This window comes from Lampetra planeri, chromosome 1 (genome assembly GCF_965212315.1).
Source record: "Lampetra planeri chromosome 1, kcLamPlan1.2.h2, whole genome shotgun sequence".
Taxonomy (NCBI): Eukaryota; Metazoa; Chordata; class Hyperoartia; order Petromyzontiformes; family Petromyzontidae; genus Lampetra; species Lampetra planeri.
Window position 1 is genome coordinate 23,642,137 of NC_136107.1, and position 19,248 is coordinate 23,661,384.

General features: G+C 45.1%; 1 protein-coding gene across 1 annotated transcript; it reads right to left on the reverse strand.

Moving 5' to 3' along the window:
* Positions 1–8,272: 8,272 nt before the first annotated feature.
* On the reverse strand, positions 8,273–19,012 carry PSMD3 (proteasome 26S subunit, non-ATPase 3). Its single transcript, XM_078597247.1, has 12 exons — positions 18,718–19,012; positions 16,890–17,086; positions 16,017–16,154; positions 15,393–15,529; positions 15,099–15,289; positions 14,612–14,715; positions 14,076–14,190; positions 13,718–13,837; positions 13,170–13,273; positions 12,361–12,516; positions 10,938–10,988; positions 8,273–9,263 (listed from the first exon to the last, which is right to left on the reverse strand). The coding sequence occupies exons 1-12, from the start codon at positions 18,875–18,877 to the stop codon at positions 9,186–9,188; spliced, it is 1,551 nt and encodes a 516-aa protein (XP_078453373.1). The 5' UTR covers positions 18,878–19,012; the 3' UTR covers positions 8,273–9,185.
* Positions 19,013–19,248: the final 236 nt, after the last annotated feature.

A 19,248-nucleotide genomic window follows, 5' to 3' on the forward strand; every position in this document is an offset into this window, starting at 1 on the left:
AGTGGCGATGTGTTTTTTTTGTTACACACCGCACCAGGTTCTCATTTGAGGCCGAGTCGACCTAGAGGAGGGCCAGGACCGGTTCAGATAATTGTCACTGGTGTTGGTCGTGAGCAGGAATTGAACTCGGGTGCCCGGGTTCGTAGTGCAGCGTGCTATCCACTCCACAAATACACGAAAAAGCCCTCTCTTTTTCACAACACAAAGCCATCCTCGGGCAGTGGCATTAGCCCAGTGACAGTTCGTCCGCGGTTCGAATTCATCAGCCACCCTGGTTATTATTGCGGGGATATTAACCATGCAAATTTGCGCCGTACGATTCACATTGGATGTTAAAGGTGTTAAATGGCATCATTCGCAAGAGTAGGCCATTGTATGTTGGCGTAATGGTCCAAATTTACCAAAAACATTTTTACCGATTAGCGCGGTTAGATAGGTAACGGTTACAAAATAAGTTCAACGTAAATACATGTCAACAATCATCGCTCATTATTGCTAAAACATTGCAGTGAGTCTTTCCTGAGTAAAGGATCATCATAGCTATTCCACCCACAGTACTTGGACCAAATTTCACCCTTTTACTCCCCGTTCTGAACCCGCTCTACTTACGGGTACATTACATGGAAACCTCTCTCAAAGCACGTACACGTGCTTTCACAGCCCAACAAGACCCACAGCAGCATACACACGCACACACCCCCACTCCTTTCCAACCACACTCGTCACAAACACAACCCCCTCTCTCCGCCCACGCTGCCACATACACATTTATACACACACACACCGCCCATCCTCCACATTCAGTGTACTCGAAATCACACACAACATACACATCCCTACCCCCCCACCCCACTCGACAGCGCGTGTAAGGCAAGCAGCTACGCAAACCTCACTGGCTCTCCACCCACCCACCCACGCACTGCCAATCCACTCACGAACACACCAGCAGAGACGCACACACACACACCACCACAGCACACACATTTCCGTTTTTGTTACTTTAATCCACAGCGAGCATGTGCCCAGCCACGAATGCAACGCCCACAAACAACCCGAGGGGCAACAATAATCATATTCCCCAGCCCCCACGCTGGTTCACCCACAAAGTCTCCACTCACACGGCCCACACCACCCACAAGTTCCACAACCCCTCACCCACTCCGCCCACGCACAGCGCGCACCGTTTCACCCGCATGGGTTCTTGCTCATCAAGGTGCACACCCCGTGCGAGCTGAGTTGATGTCCACGTGCGAACTGAGTGAACGTGCACGCCGCTCGTATTCGCCCCCCTCCCCCCCCATAAAGCTGGAACCATGCCGGCACTTAACGTTTTTTTTTATTCGTGACACGTGGTGATCCCGGTCAGCCAGTTTCTCCGGCTATTTTACAAGGGAGGTGCGTGGTGTGTGAGCACAGCAACAACAAAGACCCCCCCCCCCCATCAACACAGCAGTGCAGAGACTAAGTACGGGGGGGGGGGGTCCTGTTGTGAATATCGCACAACGAGTTGTTTCAAGAGTTGTCAACTAAACACGCGAATCGAGCGCAGGGAAAGGTCCCAGGTAGGTAGGTGCGAACAAGCAATCTCCATTTAACAGCGACAAAACGCAAATGTGTGGGAGCACGAGCCGCCGGAATAAATAAAGTAAATAGTTCGGGTACGCATGGCAAGGGAGCCTTGCGTTTTGGTGTAATATGGGGAAAAGTGAGGGGCGGTGAAGGGAGTCAAGAATCGGACAGAATCCAACCCTCATCACGTCCACAACGCACTTGCATTCCATAAGCAACCCATTTTGCACCTCGCCATGTCCCCACAACACCAAACACTTGACTATTTCATAACCACCCATTGGAACCTCATTTGCCAGTAAAAAATATGATAATTGGTTTTTTACCCTTTTATCTGGCAACAAAACTGACACATTATTTTTTTAAAGGAGTCATGTTTGCATAGACCACAATACCTGCAGTCATAATGCAAACAAAAAACATAACTCTGATAATGTATGCACTGTTCTTGAAGTTGATTGGTCCACACCCGAGATAGCTTTTCTTAGAGCCTAGTCTCACATGGTGTTGGACCAGATGACGCCAAAAGGCGCACAACTCAAAGACAATGCACCATCAGAGTATGAGAACTCGGGGTAAGCATTTACACCATTGGAACCTCATTTGCCAGTAAAAAATATGATAATTGTTTTTTACCCTTTTATCTGGCAACAAAACTGACCCATTTCATAACCCATGAAGATGTGGCCACACGCCGACTTGGTCACTTTCAGATGTTTTCTTGTTCATGTTTGTTGTTTGTTGCGGTTGCACCCGATTCGAGAGCCCGAATGGCTCACAGGGCAATACCTAATACATGTCAGTCCACATCACAATGGGCGGAGGAGATGCCATCCGCGTCAAAATTGTGCCGTCCGAGTGTGCGACATTTACCGAGTTGAAAGAGAAACGATGACCCGCGTCTGTCATTATCAGGAGCTAAAGCTGCCCAATGCAGTGCACGGCGTGCACGTCAAAACACCTCGCTGGTCCATCCACATGAACATATACCGATCACGCAGCCCGTCCACCCCTTCTCTTCCCACACCGACGCGTCAAAAAAAAAAGACAAAAGGCTCAAAGACACGTGCGCAATTCTCTCCTACTTACTCGCACGTAGACACACATTCACCGAACGCCACTATCCATTACGCACCGTCCCACCTCATTACCCCACAATACTGCAAAACGCCAAAAAGGATACACGTGCAGCACAAGTATACCAAATAAACACAATAACATACACAACTCATCAACTGCAAGCACACACACATGCCAACCAATTAACCCGCCATTAAGTGACGTCTCCACGACGCCTGTGCCAGGTTAGGTGCACTTTGAGGCCACGTGAAGTTGTTAAAGGCTCACGGCCGACAGGAGGTCTCGGTGCAGACCCAGCAGGTGCCATGGGTTGGCTGACTGAGATGCCCGGTAGATGCACCACCACCTGTGCCAGCTTGTTCCATTGTATCCGCCAGGCGTTCAGCTCGTTGTTGTGAGCGTCGCTCCTCTGCCCTCCGTTGTTTCTGGAAGGCGACTGCCTCCAACTGCCCAGTAGCAGCAGCGTCCTTCACGAGCCTCCTCCACAGAGGCCGATCTTGACACCGCTGGTAGCAGTGGTCGGCAAGTCCACTCAGCTCCACATCCTCCCTGTACCGTGCCCGTTTAGCCCCCCTCTATGCGGTCAAACAGAAGCTGCTTGGGTAATGCGGTGGCTGGGCATGCGGGCTACATGACCCAGACAATGCAGTTTTGCCTACCGGAGGAGCTCACTGATTGGAATGTGTCCAGAACACACGCCAACACACAGGTCGTATACAGTACAGGGTGGTCCACCTGTCTTGTTAGCCCCAATTAATTGATCCCTTATATATATTTTTACTTTTCTGTTTTAGATAAACCCTACTAAAAAATATATTACGTTTTATAAAAATAAATGGGGGTCACAAGACATCTGGGCCACTGTACATGATAAAACCAACACCATCCCACTCACACCCACGTGTTCACATGCATGCACACACAAAGACAAAGATCCCCCGTACCGGCTTTAATAGACTTGGGGCAAGTGATATTTATGAGCACCTACGAATGCCGGAATGCCAGACGAGGGCTCTGCTGTTTTTACACACCGCGCCAAATACAGTACTCATTTTAGGCTGAGTCGACCTAGGGGAGGCACAAAACCTGCTCAGATAATCGTCATACACCCACACACACACCCCCACCCTTACTCACACCCACGCAGGTTTTCAGTCGAAGTGTACTTCCTCTCCCCGCCCACACAGCGCACGCTGGAAGTGAGTGTACATATGCATACACACTAATGCCACTTGAATATACAAGAATATGAGTTGTGATCAGGGCCGGATTAAGATTTTGTAGACCCCTGGGCTACTGGTACTGTGAGGACCCCAGTAATGCTTTCAAAAGGAAAACAAAGTTAAAGAAAAAAATAGTTTTACAAGGCTAACAAATAAAAAATTCAGCATTCACAAATGAAATAACTTTTCACTTCATCTCTGGAGGGTCCTACAGCTGGCGGAGGCCCCTAAAGCCCACCTTGCCTTCATCCGGCCCTGGTTGTGATAGCGCAAAATGTGTTGCTTGCTATGCTGTACCACCAAATTCTACAACAGAGAAGACGACATTTGCCAACCAGTCCTGTATGATGTCACGACTTGCGTGCTATACTGAGAGAGAGTCCCACATTAGTACTGGTTTAGCCGTTTAGGGAACTGCATTGTTCCAGCAACACACAATTCGGAAGCTGTCTCGCCAACCAGGCCCCGTGCTCACATGGCACCTGCTTTCCCCCCCCGTCCCTTCTAGAACCTTCAAGAAGGTTCTTCTCATTCCGTCTTTCCACAAACCCTGTCCCTTGGTCTCTTTCTTCACCTCTGTTCCCCCCTCGTTTCTCTTTCCCATCAAATATTTCTCAGTCCTCAGCGAATCCCATTGCTTCCCTCCCCGCTGAGATGTGTATTAATGACTTACTAAAGGTGTTCTTCAGTAACCATTAAACCACTTTAAGATGGCCTCACCTTAAAGTAATGCCTAGGAACCCACGTGTGTCAATATATTGTTTTGCTATAGTAGACGATTGCCTCTTTAAGAACATTGTGGCTTTTCTGAATGGCTGTCTAAAATTGTATTCATCCCGAAATCAATGGGAACACAGCGTTACTGAGCGCGAATATGTATGTGACAAGTGCAGTGGATCTTGTGAAATTATTTCATTGAAGAGGGGCTATAGGAGATTCCTGTTGAGAGCATTGACCGGCTTGGTTGCATGGTTCGATAACGCCGATGTGCGAGTTCATGGGCTTGGGGTCACTTTACAGTCTAGCGCATCAGAACAAACACTCGCTCCATAACACCCATAGGGAGGCCCAAAACATACGAATCTCATAAACACATCCCTGCGGAGGGAGCTGGTAGGAACGTTGGGTCGCTCGGTCAATGGCCAGGGTCAACGGCGGCGTGGTGTATTCCGCATATATGGCCGACTATGAGGGCGGGCACAAGCCGGCGTGAGTAGGTTAAACGTTGAGTTTTATAAGGGCACCACGGGGTGACCAGTCCCTCCCCTCCCCATCCCCCACCCAGTGCCAGCCTCCCCACCCAGCCCCTCCCCGCCCAGCCCCTCCCCACCCTCCCTACCCAGCCCCTCCCCACCCAGCCCCTCCCTCCCACCCAGCCCTTGCACGACGGACGGACGGACACAATAATCCCCTGTGGGCTGGTGTAACCAGGAGGTTCCTACCAGTAAAAGCTGTACATATTGATTACTTATTTACCCAGAAAAGCCACACCGAGTCCTGCACTTGGATGCTTGGCGAAGACCTTTTATAGTGTATGTATGGAAATTTGAGAACCCAGAGGTCAGCTATGCAAAATAAAACAATACGAACTCACAGATGCTTGTGTTGTTTGTATTACATATGTAGGCCAGCATGGTACATTAGGCAATGTAGCTAACACCACATGGATGTGTAGCTGGCTAGTTCTGATGTTCACAGCCCCAGGTACAGTCCTCTTGTAAGGCTGAATTCACCTGAATTGGGCCACTTGACTGATGTCCATGGCTCGGAATTGAAACCTGTTGCCAAGGTTGGATTCACGACTCGATGTACACACAGAGACTCATTTTTATTTTGGATAGCCCGTTTCTAATTTTGACTGCACCAGCAACTCACTTTAGAGAGAGAGAGGGCCATCTAAAACCGAGACACAACTCACATTAGATACCAATTTCCAGAACTTGATAGCCTGAAACCGAAGTTGATGGCTTTGTAGCGTTACAGTGCAAACGCACAAGACCGTACCCCATGCACTCAACCACGTAGGGTCGCCCGACACCCTCCTTGCCGAGGCTGTGCATTTCAACCCACGCATCGTGGAGTTCATACTCACACTGACGTGCAGTGTGACGCACACCCACCCACACATGCAGGCACACACACACATCCTCCCCATCCTCCCTCCCTCCCCCTGCCATGGAAACCACACTTATTTGTGGCAGCACTCGACCGAGGCCCAGACCCCCCCGCCAACTCTCCCATTGCGAACCACCCCACACGAGCATTGGCGAGGCTGCATGCAGATGGAGACACGCAGGCAATCTCCACTCCTTATTTCCGGCAGGTGTGTGCGACACCTCTTTTGAGTTCAGTTTAAACTGGTAGATTTGTGTATGTGAATATTTGGGCAGTGAAGTGCTCGTGGTATTTTTGTTACACAGATAAATTCGCACACTGGTTGTCTCCATTCTGGTGAATTGCCCGATGATGCTGGATGCAATTACCAGCGAAACGTTGTACTCAAAAAAAATTGTAAAAGTTGTGGTTTCACGCTTCAACACACCGGTGGGCTAAAGCAGTGAACTATTTGTCTTTTGTCAATGTGACACTTTTTTACTGATTGGCCGTGTCGGGTGGTGGAGGGTTACGACACATTTATAAATAACGCGATCTAAACCCAAAATCGTTGATTATGAATATTGGTCGCGAAAGCCTACGTGTTAAACTGGTTGTCTCTGTAGGTGTTTGGGTAAGGATTGGGGTTTATGAAGTTCCTCCATTACCCTTTGCACTAATATAGTTCTATATTAGAGCACATGCAGTCCATGGACGATGACAAAATTGCCTCTGCATACTGAGGTTATTTAAAAACTATCCGTTAAATGTCCCGGAACAGCAAGAAATAAAAGTTATAAGCAAAGTTCTGACTGGCCAATGGGAAAAGGCTTATCATTAATCAGCATAATACTGTAACTCTGGAGAGATATCTTTCAAAAGGTAATTATGAACGCGCCACTTAAAAATGGGTGATGTCTTCCGGAATATTAATTTGAATTGTATTAAATAAAGTGCGTCTACCAAAAAGTAATCCACCACTTTGGAGAGCCATCTTCTGGAAGATGATTATGAATGTGCTGCTTTAAGATAGGGAGAGGCAGCTTTTGTAAGATTATTTTGAATGACTGGTGGTGGTCTTCTGGGTGGTGTATTACTCTGGATAGCCGTCTTCTAGAGAAAAAAAAATATTTAACACGTTTTCTGGAAGACAATACATTCTCCAGATTGACGCACCCCCAAAATTCGCTTTAAAATACAAGGGTTAAAATTGCGTGTCATAATCTTTGTTGTAAATACCCTGTTCGTGAATTTTAAGCCAAGTAGTTATACAACTTAGACCACTTATCAAAAAGTGTTCTAAGCGTTTAGTTAAAAAAACACTCGTGGGTTGACATTTTTGATCTCATTTAAAAGGACTCCTCCAGCAGTCACGTGTTGGTGTGTGACACACAGGCAGGATAAATTCGCTTCTGAAATGAATGTAGGACTTTTTTTTGAAGATTGCAGGTGTAATCTTTGAACATCAATTGTTTTGTCCCAATTAATTCAGGGTTCTTGGTCGCGTTTTGTAAAAAGTGCATTTGAGGCAACCGCACGGGAAGAAGAAAAATGTTTGACCAGTTATTGCAATTTGAAAGCCTATTAAGCAAATGATGATACGGCTCACTTTCTCGGAACCAGATTCAATATGGATTAAAAACAGTGATCCAGCCACTGGCCTCATAATACAAATAAATAAGTGTGATGAGTACTGGAAACAGGTATCTATAATTAATGTTAGTTACTTATGAATACCCATTTGATTGAGCAAAACATACCAGCGTTAGAATGTGAAAAATGCACAGCAGTTGCGTAAGTCACCATGCCAGTCACCCTTTTACTGACAGAAACTAAGCAAAATGAATGTAACACCACCTCAGTTGAAACCATTTAAGCCTGGTAAAGTGTTCCGTACGGATTACCATTGGATATTCACCAAGCTTAACGGACCTCCACCAACATGTTAGTATCATTGTTTCATCAATAACACACTTTATATTCTCGGTGTTTTAGCTGGTACCAGTTATTACTAAAACGTGGTGTTTATGAACTTTTCTTAACTCGTTCATAAAAGTACAACAAAAAAACAAGTACCATGTTTCAATCTTGTCTTCTTGCGATTACAGCCCTTATCCATGTTCTTCCTGTTGTATTCCAGCATTATTCACACGCGTGATGGAATGTTGTCTCTTCAAATTGGAAATGAACACTGGTTGAGACCTGGCTTACAGAATTTGTCCCAAAAATGGCACTGCCATTCCCCCATGCCTTTCATAATAATTCAGAACGAAGGCCTTACATTCAAAGAAGCATCTGAAATTCGACAATGTTCATCAACAGTTTTATTGTATATATTTGCAGTTACTGCAGTAAAATGTTAAACTGAACCCATCAGGCAGTAGAATTTAAACGTTATTTTTCTGACTTGGAATAACCATTCTGGATAAAAGTATGACGAGTGGGCCAACCGAGTTTGACCACCAGCCCACCCTAGTGGTGAAACAGCTGTTATCAGGCAAGAATAATTTCACTCCAATACAGTTAGTTTCCCAATTATACCTTCATTCCAGACCAGATGCTGCTCATGGGATAAACATAAAAAAATGCAACCATAACGTTCCAACGTATGTATGTTGAACTTATTTTGTACCGTACATAGCCAACAACGCTAATCACAGGTACGGGGGGTGGGTCAACAAACTAAAGACAATAAAACAAAGGTCATTAACATGCAACTTTAAAGTTTTATTTTTGATGTATTGTAGCGTGGGGGTTAAGGGGGCTGGGGGTAAATTTAAACAAAAAAAAGCTTGAAGCGTGCATTTCATGTGCCAGGTCCAGATACCACTGATGATGCAGTCCCCAATGAGACTCGGCTCCTTCACAACGCTAATTGAAACCTGCACACTTTGCAATGCCCTTAAAAAAACATCTCTGTTTGGACGAATTCATTAGTTATGTTCATTTTAAAGAGCTCAAAATGACCCACCAAAAATAACTTTTTACATTAGTTTTGTTATTGGGCGTTCTAGAACGTTTTTATCAACCCAAGCATACACGTGTCTAATTTACTTGGGGAAAGTCCCACTGCCCCTGCTTAAAACGTGTAGAAAAAAAAAGGTTAATGGTATAACTCATGAAAGCGATGGCGTATTTTCACTCATTCCCTGGTGGCAGCCACTGTATGAGGTTTGGGGTGAGGTGTATGAGGTGGCTGATGGTTGTGCGAGGCTGCCCTCATGGGAAACCGTCATCGTCCTCCTCCGCCATCTCCTTAGCGAACTCCAGGTCCTGCTGCTCCCGCTCACGCCGCTCCTGACAGGCACGTGCCGCAAACATGACCAGTGTCACGCTGTGCCCAGCGGCAAGGCACCACAGCTCCTAGCCCACTCGCGCATCTACCAGCTCGCCCGCCTACCTCGCCCGCCTACCTCGCTCGCTCACTCATATGCAGCGGGACTTTGGTGACTTGGATAAGACAAGAGTTGCCTACATTCATACGTATGTTTTTTTTTTTAGGAACCCATGGATGTAAACACAACACTTTCTTATACAGGAGGTACCCGTCACACACCTGGCAATGCATATATTTTCAAAAATCAAATAGGAACCCACAAAATAATTTAAGTAGATGGCACATGAGCAGGTAAAAGCACAGACCAAGTCTCTAAAAAAAATACACTTCTGCTTGTGGTGTTGCATGATGCCTCTAATTTAGCCTTTGAAAGGCACAAGAACACATCACTGATGATGCAGATGCACTGACAGCAAGCGGGACTTGTGATGTCATGTTGCCAGGGTGTAATCAAGGTGCACAATGCGGGCGTCGTGATTCCAGCTATATATGGTGTTACTATTTACTGTATCTGAACATAATCTCGGCGCATACTGGGCAATAAAACTGTTGCTGTATAACCAAATTCTAAAAATGTCTGAAAAATAAAGCAGTGACATATACAATTTTAACTCGCATCTTACCATTAGAGAGAATAATTTAAACATTACATACCAAGCTTAACTCCTCCCACTTACTCAAATCTTGAGGATTTATTTATTTTGTCCTGGATTTCAATTTCATGAAAATGGAAAGTCCTCCATTTCAAAATAAATTATTTTTACAACAAAGCTGGTGTTTGTCATAAATACATAATTGCTTCAATCAAGGTTTCTTTTTGGAGGCTGTCAAATACAGATTCACTTATGTTTTAAGCCAAGTAGTAAAATACAAATATATTACATTGCACATGAAAATATCAGCAGTGAATTATAAAGTAATGTATATAACTCATTAAGAAACAGCATACAATCGTAGTATACATTTTTAATGTGCAAAACACGTATGAATATACACAAAGACAACACACCTCAACCTATGAACATGACCTAAGAGGAACATTACCACACATTTCTCAGCTACTTGACATGCTATGCTGCAGTTTGTTCAAAAACCCATCCCCCCCCCTCCGCTAATCTCAGAGGCATCAGATGTTCAGAAGGGTAATTTTATATTCATAATTGCAAACATTTAACATTGGCACGCAACACTCCACTCTTGAAAATGGCAACCTATTATTGTCCAGCAAATTTAGCAAATAAGTTTCCCATATTTGGTAACCCTTTCACAGAATATCCTCGGGGGAGATGACGATCTACCAATGCAATATTTGGTGGTGTAACCTCTCTATCATTTTTTGTTCACCATTTTAAACGAATACAATGGTAATAGTAACATTGGCACACCTATGATACAAATCATCCCATAAATACAGAACTTTACACTGCCATTGTCACTAATGCTGTTCTATGGAAAAACAAAACTAAATAAACAGCACAATTGCTCAGAGTGGATTTTTAGGGTAATTACGAGTACTGTTGAATAGCTTATGTGTAGTGTGTATGGAGCCACGCGCACATCCATCATGCAATTGTGGAGGAAAAATAAAAGATGAATCTTGCTGCATGCTGAGGTCACTCGGCAATGAATCTCACCTCTGCCGACTCCAAGTCTTTGTTGTAAGACTTGGGAGGAAATCGCATTGCCTGCACAAAACAACAGCAACTGGTTACATCACTTGATGCTACATCACATGTCCATCGATTACCTATAGACCTATGTATAGCAATATAAGTATCAATATTAATTTTAATATGCAGTTTTTGTGCATTACTGGTGGCTGGACCGAAGATATGTAAATAATTGCAGAAGAAATGTTTTACTGGTAGGAACCACCTGGTTCCACCAGCCCACAGGGGATTATTGTGTCCATCCATCGTGCATCCAAAAATGGGAGGGGTGAGGCTGGGTGGAGAGGGCCAGGTGGGGAGGGGAGGGTGTGGCTGGGCTGGGTGGGGAGGGGCTGGTCACCCTGTGGTGCCCTTATAAAACTCAACGTTTAACCTACTCACACTAGCTTGTGCCAGCCCTCACAGTCGGCCATATTTGCGGAATACACCACGCCGCCGTTGACACTGGCCATTGACTGAGCAACCCAACGTTCCTACCAGCTCCCTCCGCAGGAATGTGTTACTAGACACAGCGACGCACACCTGCGATCCAGTGCTTTGGAGACGTGTTTAGTGGATCATGCGGTTTTTGTGAAATTCCCAAAACTGTTGAACTGTGAGGTAGCCAAACAATGACAGTAGAGCAAGAATTGGGTTGCTGAAGCTATGTTTGTGTACCTTTTCAGTGTTATGCCAATGCGTGGGTGTTGCCCTGGTATTCCACGTATACCACTTTCCATACACAAACTGGTGCTTAAAATGAATTTGGAAAAAAAAATCCGAATGCAAGTTATTCCTAATGCCTCAATATTTAGGCGAGGTTTTCCTGGATACATATAAAATACGTTATTATATACATTATCATCAACCAAAGTGAAAACAATTGGTGAAGAAGCAAAGACCTCAAGAGGTTCTGGGTTCATTGAAGTGAACATCTGCCCAAGCCACACAGCTATGCCTGGTGCGACCGCACCTCCGATTACCACTGATGGCTATGCACGGTGCAAGAGATGTTGAATATACATAGGGCCAAAGAACCTTAAGAATATTCTTGGTTCTTTCGGTAAAGTCACGTAGGAAGGGAAATAATATAATATATAAAACAATAAAAATGATCACGACGTTTCGACTGCAACACAAGCAATCGTCATCAGGTGTGAAATCCACAGCAAGAATTTTTTTAAAAAGTGGAATTTTTTTTGCTGTGAATTTCACACCTGATGACGATTGCTTGTGTTGCAGTCGAAACGTCGTGAGAATTTTGATTGTTTAATATTTTTATTATTTTATTATTTCCCTTCTACGTGACTTTACCGAAAGAACCAAGAATATGAATCCCTGCAGTCACGAAAGCTTTAAATCGAAATTTAACCTTAAGAACACCAAACGTTGAGACACTGGACCACACCTTCACAGACATGTTGTGCATCTCGAGGCAAAAGGCGATGCGCTGGTGGAAGGCGAGCTGCGGCTCACGAGTTGCATATATGTCAATGGTCTCCTTGGACTGCACGTAGCCTTTCTCGTGGTTGATGCTCGCCTCGATCACCCCATCTCGGATGGCCTGAGCGCGCACAGAACACACACACACACATCACGTGGGCGATGGGACACTTTGTGGAAAGTGTTGTTATGACTATTTGTCTTAATACCATTCGACCAAAATTAACCATCACAGCTCAGCATGAAAACATATATCTACCTCGAGTTCTTATGGAACAGACACTGGTATTATTAAGTATAATCTTGTCATGAGAGCGTGTTTTCTAATATTGGACCATATGCTCATAATAAGTGACTGAAGCTTGTCTAAGATCCAATCTATAAATGTCACAATTACCATGTTGGGGGATGTAATAAACGTAAAATAGTGTCATCTGCTATTTTGTTTTTGTGTTTAGTATGTTGTCCTTTCCCCGCACTTCCGATTAGCATGGTTGGCTATGTACCGTTCATACAGGTAGGAACAACAGGTTCCACACTGCCCACCAGGGATTATTTGTCTGTCTGTCGTGAATATTTGTCTGTCGTACACGAATGCGCTGTCCAACCAAGTTCCTACCTGCCCACTCCGAAGGAACCTGTTAATAATTTCAACATATATACATTAAATATCCTATAACATCAATCGCAAGAGTAGGCCCCTCCTGTGATAAAATTAGGTTTAAATACATGTTATCCCAGGTGTAAATATTGTACAAAGCAGGGCAATGTTACCTTCGCAACGATGAACTCTGCGTCCTCAGGACTGTCAAGCTGCAGTTTCTGGGCGATGTCAGCCAGTGAGATACGCGAGTACGACAGGCTGATCATACGCACACCTGTATGCATACGCACACAGCATGCCCACACACCCAACTCATCACAAAGCATATAGGTGACGTTCCAAATACCAACACGATAGACCTATGTGATCAAAAGTAATATCAACATTGGAATATCACGTACCACTTGCATGGTCGGCTACATACTGTGCGATAGAAGCTCAACATACATATGTGGTGTAATATTAATTTGAGCACATAGAATTGGAATATAAAAGTCCAATTTAGTCAACATTTTTTTACATAATCCAAACCTAAAAAATGCATATTTTGATGAGTGTAATGGCTAGCCATTTCACGGTGAAATCAGATGGCATAAGCTTAGGATTTTGCCGCCATGCAATTTAGACTCTACAGTCATGTTTTGGCGGCGAAACAGATTGGTATTTCAGCACAAATGCAGTGAGAGATGTGTGGTTGAAAGGATTTGCTGGAACAAACCTGTCTTTATCACGTTATGGCGCAGACGAATAATCAGAGTGTACGCGAAGTCTGTCTGGAACTTGTCTCCAAATTGCTCTAGAACCTGGTTGAACTTGGAAAGGTTCCCTGTCCGCACAGCTGCACCAGGGAGACAAACACCATCTTTAATTACCTCGAGCAAAACATCAAGATTTACTTTTTCATGATTATAAATTTTAATGGAAAATGTATGCAAACATCTAGCAGAAGCAACAAACATGGCTTAAAACCGACGTTATTCCACATTAATCGGGGCATCTCTATAACTTGCACTATTCTATGTAACATCTGCTCACATTTTTTTTCTAAATATGCATGTGCGCGCACACACACACACCTTGGGTGAGTAAGAAGTAAGGCATGAGAGAGCGCTTGAGGGAAGGCTGGCGGAACTGCAGACGGTCAGGGATCTCCCCCAACAGTAGCTCCACCACGATCAACAGCTTGTGAACCTGTCCCAAGAAGGAACAGTAAGAATATGAAGATACTAACACACATGAACACACGTCAAGACTGTTGAGCCAAGTGCTTTAGCAGTTAACTACTCAATGAATCACTGCACAGAAGGATCTGGTGTGGCCAACCCTTAGCTACCTTTGCCTCCTCTATGCTGTTTACAGTGCACTTAGTATTGATTTAATACTGAACAGACCTAGGAAGACCCAGTTTCAGATACCAAGTGCCAATGGTAAGGAAACAAACCCAGGATGCCAGGATCAAAGCCCAGTGCAAGAACTATAGCATTGCCATTCCCCCATACACACGTGCAAAGCTGACATCTCGAAAAGTGGAAGAATGTAAGAGCCCAGTAGTAACATGTGAAAACTGCCCTGTGGATGGGTTCATGCCACGATTTAATGTGCAATGTCTCACTGTCTGCTTGAAGCCCACGGCTGTGTGCTGTGGAGCTTTACGTAGAGCATTGGTCAGAGTTCTCCGTGCTTCTGAGTACTCCAGTTGGATGGCCTTGATGCGCCCTGCCACACAGAAAAAAACAGCAACAACCGATTTGCGTGCAAGACCACAAAAGGTTTCTGCCTCGCTTAAATGTTTTCCTTCAGTTTATAAAGCCTCCTATTTCCACCAACAAAACGGAAGACTTTATTCTTACTTGTTAAGAGCTCTTTTTAAATGGTGAAGTGGAAGCGATCATTGGATACGTAGGATCTCAACATCTAAACTATGCAAAACAGTGATTGTAGCACATATTGGCAACACCACAACACTGTTATGATAACTCATGCTTACAGCATAACAAAATGCAGAACACAACGTATCGGGCAATGGTCCGCTATATGTCTGTTCAAAGGCACTGCTAATAATGAAGGTGGTAGTTCATCTGGCAGGAGGATGTACTCACCAGTGTAGTAGAGATAGCGAGCCCATTCATTGTTGTTTGCCTGCTCAGGGAAAAGCGACTTGGATACGAGCTTTCCAGCCTGCTCATACAGGTTGTAGTGCAGGTAGTTGCGCAGCAACAGGTTGAGCAGAGTGGCCTGCCCATCTGTGTCATGCCTCAGCGTGGCCGTGCGCAGCCGGCTCTGCAGAAAGCTGCCATGTGCAGACAACGCGACGGGATGTTCAATACAGGTCACACGGCGAGGGGAAAGTCAATCATGTGAGCCAGAACCTTGCGTGGTTTCGCATGCCACACCTGCGGATGGAGTCCAGCCTGTCCAGAAACTCGTAGACACGCGAGTGGTAGAAGTAGCAACGTGCCGCCAACTGGTCTAGAGTGCGCCGGTTCTGGGATGCGATTTTCTGCATGAGGTCGTCGGAGCACTTTTGGGCCTGTTTGGCCGAAATGAAAGTGCAAATCCTTATTAGTGCAAGAAACACAAGCCACTATAGATTAATTGATGAATAGCTTCAACACTTAAGAGAGTAGCACATCAGTTAAATCTATGAACAGGTAGCACCGAAACTTAAATTTAACCAATGTATACATTTGTTGTACGTGTGCTATGCATTGGTTGGGGATGTGCCAAGTGCTTGTAATGCAAGGAATGTTGTCTTTAGATACATCTACGTAAACATGTTCCAGCCTCAGACAATACTTGGTGTGGAAAATAATGTTTTAAAGAACTTTCTTTTTGATAAATCAGTTTCAATTTGAATATCTAAGAAGTCTGATCTATATTAATTATACTGTGAGCTATGAGTACACAATTTTCAACCTACATGAATAAAACTTTGAGTTACACGCATATCAAGCTACAAGCATACCACAAGTTACATTTGAGCAGTGTGTGGAGGATGTGCGGTTTGGAGAGCTCACATCGTCGTAGCGCTTGCTGTCCAGCAGGTACACCACGCACAGGTGTTGCAGGTATGTCTCCGTCTCAGGCAGCAGGGGCTGTGCTGCCGCCTTCCCCGTGCGTGGTCGGAACGTAACCTCACCCTCCGCATCCATTGGCTGCACAGAACACATACCAAAAAGACAAGGAAATGTACAAGCCAACTAGAAGTTTAACAAGAGGATGATCAGAGTGATGGCTTAAGTCATGATTTATATAGGAGCACAAAGGATTTAGAGGTAAGACCCCCACTTAGCAGTGCCAGAACCTAACACTTAGGCAACCTATAAGGCTGCTGCCAATAAGAAACAGCACCTGTAATCCATCTGACCTAATGCAGCTGCAAATGATAACACTTAACACAAACGTATTGCATCCAAGAAAACAATGGAGCTGTTGCCCATAAGTGAACAATCAACATCGACACTAACACGCTTTTAGAATTTTTTTTTTTACTGGATCCATACACCGTAGAATTAAATTGTGGTTACCCTATGAAAAGATTTTTCTTTGCCAAAGGAATTTCGAATCGACACTACTGGCTCTAAGCCACCAATGGACATTAAGCACAGCCCAAAACTAACTTAGGCAGGCGGAGCATTTTACTTTCTTCATGCTTAAAAAATCAACACCACAAGCAGCTGCTTGCATTAAACAGCTTTCTTGAACTTTTCCTTTAGTTTTTCACTTAAAGCAGAACACGTTACAAGAAACAATCACCTAAGCAATTTTAGGTAACCATCCACATTTGTTTACCAAACATCAGTGCTAAACGATGTTCTATCAAAAACACAACAAGGGTGAGGCAAAGACGTGTGAAGGCGCGTGGAGGCAGTGTTGAGGATGACGCAAACCTCATCAAAGAAGGTGAGGAGGAGGTCACGGGCAGGTGCTGCACCGCTGGATGTGTAGAACCCGGCGAGCGCCTTGCGCAGGACATGTGCGTTCAGTTTGCGGCGTGTCGAGGGCAAGGCACGCAGCACACGCAGCACGAAGCGCGGCTCTTTGCTTGACACCGACTTCTCGATCTGCCGTACCTGTTCCTTCAGGTCTGAGGAAGACGTTATACCGGCACACACACACACACAAAGTTTAATGTTAGCATTTAAGACTTCGGAAAAGCATGATGCATCAGAGTACTTCATTGAGGCTGCAACTTAAGGCTTTCTGGTTAGGACCATACCCACCAAATGTTTGTGTCCCTAATATTGCAGCCAGGTCTCCAGATGAACGGTAAAGTACTGTACACTCCACGTTTTACACTATGCTAATCAAACTACTTCCAGGGGGTACAAAGTAAGATTACCTTTAAGTCGTAACTGGGAAAAAAACATTAAATGTTAAATGACGAAATATTAAACAAAAAAAGCCTTCTCAGCCACAAAAGACTGGTGCCAACAAAAAACAGGTTGCATGATGTCTTCTGGATCTGACCACTCTGCATTCACATTTACAACACTCACATCCAGCGTGTGAACACCACATCAACAATAAAGGCCAAAGCTAAGCATCAAGAGAGAGAGAGAGAGTATACTTTCCTAAAGTAAGTTCACTTATAAATTATGTTATGAAAAACCTTCAAGATATTAAAAGCAGCAAAGGGGAGGAGGCTACACAGCTCACGATTGGAGTGCTGAGTCAATGCCACCAAGATCCCACCCCACTGAGGTTCTCAGACTATTGTACTGAATTCTCTCGTGTACTAAATTGTGTCAGTTTGGTCACGAATGACATACAAAAATATATTTTCAATTCCAGCTCATAAATTAAATCACTGTCTAATTGGTTTGATGATCAGTTTAACTGTCACAGTAATTGGTGGGAATTTGTGCCCCAAATGCATAAAATGGCCACTTAGTGTTTCGCACAAGTTCAGATAATCACTTGCACGGTCATTCAAGATACATGGCGTGACATTGCTGTGAGAATTCCTAATGACGGCGATAGTACACCGGAGTATAGACTTGGTAAAAAAACGTATATAAGTAAATCAATGGTGAGAAATGCAATGATTATACCTTCATAAGGGATAAACTGAATAATCCAGATTACAAAATTCAATATAGTTAATCAACAAAACAAATCCGTTATCACATGGTCCAAGAGAATACATTTTCAGAGTGGGGGCCACTTTCGATAAGACATCATTAGTGTGAGGGCCGCCACACATTTTAAACCATTGGGGGGGGTTTGACAGTACGATTATGGGGGTGTTTTCACATTTGTGTATTGTCGGGGTCCGCACGTCAGTGGCCTCACTAAAGGCCACTCGGGGCATATGGTGATTCGGACGATGATTGTTGACAATTATTGACTGAAAACGATTCTTTAGATAATAACGCTGCTGCAGCTGACAATTAACAATGACTATGCTGAACGTAGATTCACACAACTATTGTTAATCACGATGACACTGTTGATGGTGGATATCAAAACAATAATTTGAGCCTAATCACAACAATGGCACGACTGTTAAGATCACGATGCTGTTAATCAGACGACCCTACTGCTGCCAATCGTAGCCACTCCACACCTACCCAGGCCTCGACATCACCCGCGCGATGCCAACCGGGGAGCGGGAGCGAAGGGGGTGGGGGGGTACGTTAGGCCGCCTTCGAGGCAAGGCAACATATCATGGCACACAACACGCACAGCAAGGGACGACAACGGGGTCTCTCGCACCTTCCAGGGCGAGCGCGTCCGTCTCCTTCTGCGTCCGCACGGGGTCCGCGGGCGCCACGGCCTCGCCACCATCCGCCGCGTCTTTCATCTCAACGTCCTCCACCTTGGCCTTCTCCTTGTCCTTCTTCTTGGCGGGCTTGGCCACCGCTGCCTCCTTCATGGCGGACTGGATTACGTCGCTCGGTTGCGAACGAAACTTGAAAGTTGACTCGAATTTGCGTCTGCCGCCTTCTTTGCCCCCCACACCACGGTGCCTCACAATGACTGAACAGAAAAACGGCGCTTCCGCTTCCGGGTCAGGGGTCAGGGGTGGGAATGGACGGGGGGGGGGTACGGAACCGGGGGGGAGGGCGGGGCCAATAGGAGGAGGGCTGGAAGGAGGCGGGGCTGGGAGGGGTGGGCGGTGCCTACAGGTGGGCGGGGCTGTGTAGTATTGAATGAGCTGTGCGAAGAATCAATAGCCACCAATCGATACACTTCGTTCGTTTCTCAGTTCGCTTGTCCCTAGCGAGAGTCGCGTCGGCAGCATGT